At 47.6% G+C, this 10,817-nt stretch overlaps 2 protein-coding genes across 2 annotated transcripts; both read left to right on the top strand.

The window, feature by feature from the left end:
- The first annotated feature begins 2,700 nt into the window (after nt 1-2,700).
- Nucleotides 2,701-6,467, top strand: LOC123445078 (putative metallophosphoesterase At3g03305). The gene is made up of 4 exons (XM_045122006.1): nt 2,701-3,007; nt 3,962-4,203; nt 4,349-5,926; nt 6,020-6,467. Exons 1-4 carry the CDS (start codon nt 2,743-2,745, stop codon nt 6,134-6,136), a joined length of 2,202 nt encoding a protein of 733 aa, XP_044977941.1. The 5' UTR covers nt 2,701-2,742; the 3' UTR covers nt 6,137-6,467.
- Nucleotides 6,468-7,201: 734 nt separating this feature from the next.
- LOC123445076 (RAN GTPase-activating protein 2-like) lies at nt 7,202-10,585 on the top strand. The gene is made up of 2 exons (XM_045122005.1): nt 7,202-7,504; nt 8,588-10,585. The coding sequence occupies exon 2, from the start codon at nt 8,616-8,618 to the stop codon at nt 10,278-10,280; it is 1,665 nt and encodes a 554-aa protein (XP_044977940.1). The 5' UTR covers nt 7,202-7,504; nt 8,588-8,615; the 3' UTR covers nt 10,281-10,585.
- Nucleotides 10,586-10,817: the final 232 nt, after the last annotated feature.

Genomic DNA, 10,817 nt, shown 5'->3' with positions numbered 1-10,817 from the left:
TGGGCGTTTGATCTCAGATAATTCCATCATTGCGTTCGAATGTATCCATCATATCCAGTCCAATGTGGGGAATGCTGATTTTTGTGCCTACAAGCTTGACCTATCCAAGGCGTATGACCGAGTGGATTGGGATTATTTGGAGGCTGCGTTACTAAGATGGGGTTTTGCACCACGATGGGTGTCTTTAGTTATGGTCAGCATGAGATCTGTGAATTTTTCTGTCAAGTTTAATGGACGTATGTTGGAACAATTTACTCCTACCCGACGCATTCGTCAAGGTGATCCCTTGTCACCCTTCTTGTTTCTCTTTGTGGCTGATTCGCTTTCCTCTCTACTTCATGGGGCAGTCCAACAAGGAGGGATGGAGGCTCTAAAAATCTGTAGGAGAGCACCATCCATTTCACATCTTCTCTTTGCGGATGATTCTTTGCTCTTCTTCCGTGCAAACATGGAGTCTGCAACAATTGTTAAGGGTGTCTTGAACACTTATGCATCTGCTACGGGTCAATTCATAAACCCTTCCAAGTGTTCCATTCTTTTCTCAGATAATTGCTCTCCCCAAGTGGCAGGCGAAGTTAAACTGATTCTTGAGGTCACACAGCAAGCTTTTGAGCCGAAGTATTTAGGTCTTCCTGTTCCCGAAGGGCGTATGCACACATGTCGATTTGAATCTCTGCAGTCCAGGGTGAGTAAATGTTTGATTGAATGGAGCGAGCGAAACTCTTCATTTTCTGGCAAGGAAGTGCTTATCAAGGCCGTTGCTCAAGCCATTCCGGTTTATGTTATGAGCATTTTCAAACTCCCTATGTTTGTGTGCGATGACTTGACGAAGATGATGCGGCAGTTCTGGTGGGGCATTGAGCAGGGGAAGAGGAAAATGGCATGGGTGGCTTGGGACAGATTATCTCTCCCTAAGTCTCGGGGTGGACTTGGCTTTAGGGACATGCACGCGTATAATCAAGCCCTATTAGCTAAACAGGCTTGGCGGCTGCTCACCACACCAGATTCACTTTGTGCTAAACTTTTTAAAGCGAAATATTTCCCCAATGGCAGTCTTGTTGACACAGTGTTTCCGTCCAATTCTTCGGCGGTGTGGAAGGAAATTGAACACGGTCTGGCCTTGGTGAAAAAAGGGATGATCTGCAGGGTTGGGAATGGTGCTCAAATTCGTGTTTGGAGAGACCCTTGGATCCCTCGTGGCCCTCCTTTCACTCCCATATTGCCAAAACGAACTTGTCGCCTGAACAAGGTCAAAGACTTCCTCGATGATTATGGGAACTGGAAGGCTGATCTTCTGCAGTAATTCTTCTGCCCGGCGAACGTCGCTTCTATTATGAAAATACGCACTTCTGCTCGACAAATGGAAGATTTTATTTCATGGCCTTGGGATAAATCTGGTAATTTCTCTGTTAAGACTGCCTACCACTTTGCCATGTCCTCAAGTTGGAGTCCACTTAATCCTGGTGCATCATCTTCGGCACCAACGGGAGATAGAGCTATGTGGAAAATGATCTGGAACATCGAAGCTCCACCAAAGATGCGTCATTTTGCATGGCAGGTGGTCTCTGGTTCTCTCCCAACCTCAGCAGAAAAGCATCGGCGACATATGAGTACTAGGGCTGCTTGTACCCTATGTGGGCGTGATGAGGAAACATCATTTCATGCCGTGCTGGTGTGCCCGCACGCAGCGAAACTATGGGATTCCATGCAGGAGGTTTGGCCTCTGCCTCCCCGGACTGTTATTGCATGTACATGCAGGGAGTGGCTGTTCAATGCGCTGGTTGAGATGCCAGAGTCTAATAGAAGTCGAATTGTGATGGTGCTTTGGAGAAGCTGGTATCTGCGGAATAAAATCTTTCACGGCAAACAGGTGCCACCGCTTGATATTTCATGTTCCTTCCTCTCCAGTTACTATAACTCCTACAAGAATATTTCCCTGGGCGTTGAGGATCTCTTGAAAGGCAAAACCCCTGTGATGGATGTTACTGCTCCCAGGGCCTTTTCCACAAGCAATTTGGCTAAACCATGGCCAGCCCCGGGGAGGAATAAGGTAGCCCTGTCTATTGATGGTTCGTTTAATCCTGTCGATGGGGCTGCGGGTTCAGGGATTATTCTCCGAGATGATAAAGGGGCTGTTATTTTTTGCTTCCTATCGTAAGTTGTCTCATTGCAATGATGCGCTGGAGGCTGAATTACAGGAATGAAAGAAGGGCTACAATTGACCACTACTCATTCTTCTTTACCAGTGGTGGTGCAATCGGATTGTGCTTCTGCAATTAAGATGGTTGATGCTGATACTTTCGATAGATCTGCTTATGGTCTTTTAGTTCCAGAGATTAAAAGTTTTCTTTTGGATAGGGAGGTTTCTCTTATTAAGATTAGTAGAGAGCAAAATAGAGTTGCCCATTGTTTGACAAACTTTGGTAGGAATGGAGATAGTACTGCTTGTTGGATAGGTAGACCACCTCCATGCATTACCATGTTGGTTGCTGAGGGTTGTAACTCTATATTATTGGAATAAATCTCCTTGTTCTGTGCAAAAAAAAAAGTAAACCCTAGAGTCAAGTCGAGTTATTGTAGATGTAATTTTCTGCTCAGAAAGACGTATTTTCGTGTACCCTTGTTTGAGGGCGCATTCGGGCATACGCGAACGTCATCCGCTGTTATCTCTGGTCATTGAAAGCGTAAACTGCAACCTCTTCGTCCTGCTCCCCTCCTCGGGCCCTCGTCTGCGCCTTCGTCATGGGTCCGCGCGGGAACCGGCTGCTCCCCATTCTCCTAGCCCTCGTCGCCGTGGCGGGGCCCGCGCTGCCGTCCGTCGCCGGTGACGAGAGGGCGGTGGCGGAGGTCTCCGGCGCGCCGGAGGGGGTCATGTGGGTGGCCCAGCTCTCGGATCTCCACTTCAGCGTGCACCACCCGGAGCGCGCCTACGACTTCCGGCGATACGTCGGCCCGGCGCTCGCCATGGTCAACCCCGACCTCGTCTTCATCACCGGCGACCTCACCGGTGCGTTATACATGTTTTTCTCCCTCGCCCCCTTTTGGGTCCTTCTGTTGATCCCTGGCCATGTTCAGGGTGAATGTATGATACGATGTTTCTTCAGTTGAAATGCATCTTTGGTGTTTGGTAGAACTTGTTCGATGCGTGGTGATAGTTCAGGAAAAAAATTCAGAGACTAATAAGGCTTCAGTTTAAGCAACTGTGGTAAATGGATGCATTATTCGTTGAGGCACTGTAATTGATGGTGCCTAGGAGCAGAAACTTTTATCTAAAATCTGTTATACATTTATAATTAGTACACTGCTAGAGCCTTCTAGTGTATCGCTGTATCTGCGATAGTATTGAACTGAATTTCAGTATTGCAATCACAATTTAAGGAGCTGCGTTGATAGTGAGATACAGTATTAAGTATTATCAGTGGAATGGGAGATGAAATTGGTAAACTGGCAGTTGGGTACTTTTCGGTTCATGATAGAACCAGATAGGTTGAAAATGTTAGTACTGAATTCACAGTTTTAGGCATGTTACAACCCAACATGACCTGTAACCGAGGCGACTAAGTAATAAAGGCCTAAAGTTCGAAGTTGCAAAAGTCGGACATGAACCACAATCAACATAGTCATTTGTCGTCAGTTGTCACAGACTCTTTTTATATCACATGTATCAAGGCGCGGACTACTGACGAACTTAAAATAACTAACATATGATCGGATTTTTTTGCTTGAATAAACAGCTGCTTTGCTTTTCTGGTTCCAACCTGTTCACTTGTAACTAGGCAGTTGCAATCAGCATTGCAGCTGATCTTCACCACCCTCAAAACCTCAACCAACTAGCCACTTTCTAATTTGGGAAGACGTGAAACCAGCTGCATTCATTCCAAAAGGTGTCCATATACCAATTAGTATATAAATGATTGTGTATTGGGATTTATTTCAACTACTATTTTTATTTTGTGATTAGAGGGGAAAAGCAAAGATCTGCTTACAATGAAGCAAAATGAGGTAGAGTGGATGGAATATAGTAATACGATGAAGGATGTCATTGAGAGTAGCAAGCTTCCAAGAAAAAAATTCTATGATCTGAGAGGAAACCATGATAGGTTTGGTGTACCTGTGTCTGGTGGGGACTATGATTTTTATGAGAAATATAGCATGAATGCTAACCTAAGACGACAGGGCCGCGTGCAAAGCATCACTTTGGAGGTCAGTGCTTCTTATATACATCCCATTGCTTATTGTTTCTTTAGCGTCTTCTAGTTAAACGGTACTGCAAAGGATTAGTTTAGATTGCAATCATTTGCTGAATACGCTTGGCATAACATATGGTAGATTGTGGATGGATCTGCAGAATAATGGTCGGAAACATCTGTTTGTTGGCTTCGATAGCACAATGGAGATCGGACTTAGGGGCCCGACCAATTTATTTGGGCATCCAACTGACAAGCAGCTTATAGAACTGGACCAATCACTGTCGCAGTGGGACACTGACTTCAACAAGGCTCCAGTAACAAAAGTTACAGTTGGGCACTTCCCGATGTCTTTCTCGACATTAACAGAATCAGGAAAAAGTATCAAGGATGTATTTCTAAAGCACTCATTAGCAGCATACTTGTGTGGACATCTTCACACAAGGTTTGGCAAGAATTTGAAGCGTTACTATCATCGAGCAACTCAGGAACCATCATTGTATGAACATTACTACCAATCTAACATGCACCAAGGATATGCACTCCCGAGTGCTGAAGAGAACTGTTCTGAAGCAGCAGCACGTGTTGAGGAGTTCTGGGAGTGGGAGATTGGCGATTGGAAAAGGAGTCGAAGTATGAGGATATTAGCAATTGATGACGGGCATGTCTCCTTTACTGACATAGATTTCAGGTTAGGCTCAAAAAGTGTAATTATACTACCCACCTTCCCTCTGGACTCGAGATTTATGCAGAGAAGATCTGCTCCTCGTGATTTCAAATGTCACACCATGGGAGCTTCGACTTTTGATACGGTGAGGGCTCTTGTATTCTCTCGACATGAGATAGTAACTGTCTCAGCAAAGATATATGACTCAAGACCAGGAAACCTGGAAGTGGTATTCGACAGCGAAATGAAAAGAGTGAGTGCCAATGATTCTAGAGGTGATATGTATTTGATTCCGTGGAACTGGAGAGCATTTGCAGATCCTTCTCCAGATCGGTATTGGCTCCAAATTGAAGCGATGGACATCACAGGTGACATTAGTGTCAGCCAGTTGAGGCCGTTCTCTGTGAATGGGTTGTTTGCAAAAGTTAGCTGGACATGGAAGGAATTTTTCGTGATGGGCATCCAGTGGGCGTCGGTATATCACCCTGCACTGCAGTGCGTTCTTGCTCTGATTTTCACACTGCTTCTTGTGCCACGAGCCTCATTAGTGCTACTTAAAGACCAACAATCTGCATACTCATATCTGCGCGTGGATGGTAGTCAGTGGACGCCGCTGAAGTATCTACTTGGTGGTTTTATCTGGCTTTTTGTTGAGCTGTCCAGGATGATTCTTGTGTGGTCATTGCTGTTGGTGTATATAATCTATCTGTTGGTCTTCCCTTGGTTTTCCGGTCACCCTGTAACCGAGGACAGCAGCCTTGCATCCATGACATTCAGAGGTTGGGCCCTTAAAAGTGGCATGAAAACTTTCCATGCCGGCACTCCAGACGTCATGGTCATCGTTCTACCTCACCTCTGTTTTGTGGTGTTACCGACGATCGTGATTCTCGCCGCGATGGCTGCCGAGAGGACCGCATTCCGAGAGCACTACCTCTCACAGTCAGGAAAGAAGAAAGATGATCACCACCAAAAGAGCAGGAGAGAGGCAGTGCATGATAGCTTGTGGAGCGGTCGCTGGATAAGGAAAATCCTCATCGCTCTCTGCCTGGTGGTTCTGTGGAAACACTGGAAGGTATTATCGTTTCCTGTCAGTCCATGCGAATCTTCTGTGACTGCGCTTTTTTGCTACTCTGAAGATACTGATGTTTCCTTTACAATCTTGCAGCTGTGCAGAGCCCTTATGAAGGCCTATGCGATGGACCCTCTGCTCCATTCTCCGGTGCTCTTCTACTTCATACCGGCGCTCATGGCGTTTGCTATCTACAGAACCTCGTCCATTTAGCTGCATCGGGGCCCTGCTCGGAGCACCGCGCTATATTTCGACGGAGTAGCGAAGGAGGCACTGCAGACGGAGCACCGCGCTATATTTCGACGGAGTAGCGAAGGAGGCACTGCAGACGGAGCACCTAGAAGGCTAGATCTCGCGGCTGAAGATTTTGTTGGCCGGGTCACTCGTCTATTACATTTTTTTTCTGTTTGTTTTGGTGAGGTGATCTGTTAGACCATCTATCTAGCATGCATAAAGACACTGTCAGCATTGTACTGGACATAATTTATACAGACTAAACGCGCCATTTCTTCAGAGCGAGGAGTTAAGGACTTTTTAACTATCACTGGATGAAATTCTTTGACCCTTGCTGTATTTGCAATGAGCGACACCATTCTGTGCCTGATGTTTGGGGTGGCGATGTCGTCCGACTCCTATGATGAGCAGAGCTAGATAGAGTCAAGAACTCTAGTTTTAGCTCAGAAATGGGTGTTGCGCTCCTCTCGTTCACTCCCCCGTACTCCCTTGTCGATTTGTAGGGGAAATTATGGCTGTGACACCCGCTGTTCAGTTCATCTGGAGATCGGGAATTCCTCTCAGACTGGCCGTTCGCCGACGATCGTCTTAAGGATAAACTGGCCAAACCTAGTCGTCTCTGGATGTTGCACCATCAGGGATGAGCTGCAAAAACGCCTTACATATACTTTCATCCGTCCGGAATTAGTTGTGGCTCAATCGGATGTATCCGAGTTTTTTTTTTCTATGCATCTCCGGGTTTTCCCCCTTTTTTCCTCTGAAAATAAAAAAACAAAGCGCCGAGCGAAACAAATCATGCCGCCACGTGCCTAGGCGACAGGCAATCACAGATCCGCCGCCCTGAGGCAGGCAGAGTGCGCGCAGATTTGAATTTCGAAATCCGGATCGCCGGGCGCTCGCTCTCGCCCTGTTTTTTTCCTTTCTTTCTTTGTTGGCCCACGCTCCCCAAACTCTCGTCGATCGTCCGGCTGAGCGTCGCCCCCCCGCTCCTCGAACCCGCAGATCGGACGGCTATAAAGCGACCCCGCGGCCCGCAACCGTGTCCAGGTCCAGAAACCCTACCCTACCCCCCCCACCCCACCCCACCCCCCGCACTCCACAAACCCACGCTCCGCCGGCCGCCGCATCTTCCTGTACCAGTTGCTGCCCCCCGCCCCCGCCCCCACCCCAGGCGATCCCCCGGCGAGCCCCTCTCCGCTCTCCCCGTCGCGCCGCCTCCGCCTCCGCCCCCGGTCGACGTAGCTGGCCTCAGGTGGAAGCGGCCGCCTCTGTCCCCTAGCCCGACGCCGACGCCGCCGCGGCCGTTCCCCCTCCTCGAGTAAACGGTCGCCGCCGTCTGGATCCAAGGTGAGGAAACGCGAGCACGGGTTTTCGTTCTCCCTTCGTCCCGCGAATCCTTCCTAGACTCGCTACGAGATCGTTGTGCCCTGACATCCCAATCTCAGATCTGCGACCTCGTGCTTTTGAAATCCATAATACCCGTGTATTTCTGCCGTTCCTCCCGATGACGCGGGGCATTGGGCGCTGTGATACGTGTATGCTGTTTTGCGCCGCGGCTGCTAATCTAGTTGCTCGAACCAACCTACTCATCTACTTATTTTGTTCTTCTGGAACCTGATAGTAGACAAGTACTAAAGTTCCGTGCTGCATATGCACATGTGAGGCTGGTTTGATTTCTAAGTACAGGCAATTATGCTTGCTTGTTTGATTTGATCAAGGTTTCTCGATCCTTAATTACTTGTACGTGTTAACTTGTAGGTACATGTTACTGGTTATTGTCATCAGTGTGCTCAGTTATCTAAAACCTGCAAATCTGCTTTCGCTTTCGTGCCAATCTACTTTATAGTGATCTAAACGCTCTTATATTTCTGAATGGAGGAAGTTCCTGCTAGTGTATTGATTATCCACATGGTCATTTGTAGCTCTATCAACTTTTAAAGATATCCTTATCGTTTCTCTCAAGACTTTAGTGGTAATCCGGACATTTACACTCCACACTCCAGACAGCTAGTTGCGAAATGACTTTACTGCTTTCTCATAGCACACAGCCCACATCTACTTTCCCGCTAAGCCACAGCTGAACCAAATACAGCCATCACAACATCACACACTATTTTTTCGCGTGCTGGGTTGAACTCTGGTTATGCTGTAATTTCTAGTTGTATCGTTGATTTCCTATGTAAACCAACACGTTGAGCGAAATGCTTCTCTTTACAAATTGGCGATCTTCTTTTTCAACTCTAGACTTAAACTATGTTTTGCGAATTGGTGTTTTGATGTATGCTTGGTGATACTAGTGTAATAGTGTTGGGTATCCTCAGGGACAGGCCATTCAGTTTTGCTCCACTAATTTCATTGTTTTACTTAATAGTCTATTACTTTCTGTAATCTGGGATCATACTAATTCCTATACTTGTTGTTTACGAGTAGGTTGTTGTGTGAAGTGCCACGTAACCACATGGCTTCAGTGGTGCAAGATTTCCAGCCACGGACATTCTCCATCAAACTGTGGCCACCGAGTGAAAGCACTCGTCTGATGCTTGTGGAGAGGATGACCAAGAACCTGTGCAATGAGTCAATCTTTTCTCGCAAGTATGGCCTTTTGGGCAAAGAAGAGGCTCATGAGAATGCTAAAAGGATTGAAGAGATGTGCTTTGCTTCTGCAGATGAGCATTTCAAGACGGTGCCTGATGGTGATGGGAGTTCTGCAGTCCAGCTATATGCAAAAGAAACAAGCAAGCTGATGCTGGAAGTCCTGAAAAAAGGTCCAAGGACGACTGCGGAACCAGAAGCGCCTGTTATTGATACACCTATGGAGCCTGCTGATACTCTATTTGATATTTCTGGTGGCAAGCGTGCATTCATTGAGGCGGACGAAGCAAAGGAACTTCTGAGCCCACTAATGAAACCAGGAAACTCGTATAGCAGGATTTGCTTGAGCAACAGGAGCTTTGGTATCGGTGCTGCCAATGTTGCTGGGCCAATTCTTGAATCAATAAGAACTCAGCTCAAGGAGGTTGATATCTCAGATTTTGTTGCCGGAAGGCCTGAGGATGAAGCCCTTGATGTGATGCGGATATTCTCCAAAGCTTTAGCAGGGTCTGTACTGAGATACCTGAACATCTCTGACAATGCTTTAGGTGAGAAGGGTGTGAGGGCATTCACAGAGCTGCTAAAATCTCAGGGCAACCTGGAAGAACTGTATGTGATGAACGATGGCATATCAGGGGAAGCTGCAAAAGCTCTATCTGAGCTTATTCCTTCAACTGAGAAGCTTAAGGTTCTTCACTTCCACAACAATATGACTGGTGATGAAGGTGCTATGTTCATTGCTGAGATGGTTAAACGTTCTCCAAATCTTGAGAGCTTTAGGTGCTCAGCAACACGGATAGGATCTGATGGTGGAGTGGCATTGGCTGAGGCACTGGGGACATGTACTCGTCTGAAGAAGCTTGATATCAGGGATAACTTATTTGGTGTCGAGGCAGGGGTGGCTCTCAGCGAAACCCTTCCAAAGCTTGGTGATCTTGTTGAGCTGTACCTCAGCGACCTCAATCTTGAGAACGAGGGCACCATAGCAATTGTGAATGTCCTCAAGGAGTCGGCACCTCAGCTGGAGATCCTAGAGATGGCAGGAAACGAGATAACCGCCGACGCAGCCAAACCTTTGGCAGAATGCTTGACTGCAATGCAGTCGCTCAAGAAGCTGACTCTGGCTGAGAATGAACTGAAGGATGCTGGGGCGGTGGCGGTTGCGAAATCTCTGCAAGAGGGCCACCCAGATTTGAAGGAGCTTGACGTGAGCACAAACCTGTTTCAGAGGTCTGGAGCCCGCTGCTTTGCCCAGGCGGTGGCAAACAAGCCAGGCTTTTTGCTGCTGAACATGAACGCGAACTACATCCCTGAGGAAGGCATTGACGAGGTGAGGAAGATCCTGAAGGCAGGCGAGAACTCGGCGGACGTGCTTGGCCCGCTGGACGAGAACGAGCCCGAGGGGAACCCTGATGACGAGGATGAAGAGGAGGACGAAGATGACGAGGCAAAGTATGGGGACGGTAACGGGAAGGATGCTGGTCTCGGCTCGAAGCTGCAGGACTTGCAGGTGGAGGCGGAGGAGGACTAAAGCCCGCCAGTATCTTTTGCTCCGGTTTTAGCTTCTTCTGAAATGTTTTGCCGGATCGGATGGAATTTGGCATGAAGAGAAGGAACTCCTAGCTGTGGCCGGCTCAACTGAATTTTGAACCGAATCAAGCGGCCAGTTTGGTTTATCTGCAACTTTTCGGATGGAACTTTTGTTTCGCGTTTTAGCACCGTCTTTGTTCTGTCAAAGTACTAGTCTGGTCAAGGTCAAGCCTGGACCCTTTTAAAAATTTAAATCCATGGGATATTGGCACGGCATGTGTTTGCTGTGATATGTTTGGGAACCTATATCTATGCTCTGTCCTCTCTTTTTCGAAGCTGTGATATCTGTGTAACTATCCTTTGGTTGCTGCATATGACCATGATTAGGTCCAAGGGCGTGCCGCCGCACGCAACCTTTGTGCGTTCGCCGCCAGTCCAGTTATCTTTGCCGGGTGCAATGACGGTCGATTCCGTCATCCAATCCCTGCGCAGCCACGGAAATGGCGAGTTGGTCACGTTTCGAAAACCTCGTCGCCGT

This window comes from Hordeum vulgare, chromosome 3H, assembly GCF_904849725.1.
Source record: "Hordeum vulgare subsp. vulgare chromosome 3H, MorexV3_pseudomolecules_assembly, whole genome shotgun sequence".
Lineage (NCBI taxonomy): Eukaryota > Viridiplantae > Streptophyta > Magnoliopsida > Poales > Poaceae > Hordeum > Hordeum vulgare.
Note: the sequence above shows the minus strand (reverse complement) of the source record. Positions and strands in the feature narration are given on the sequence as shown.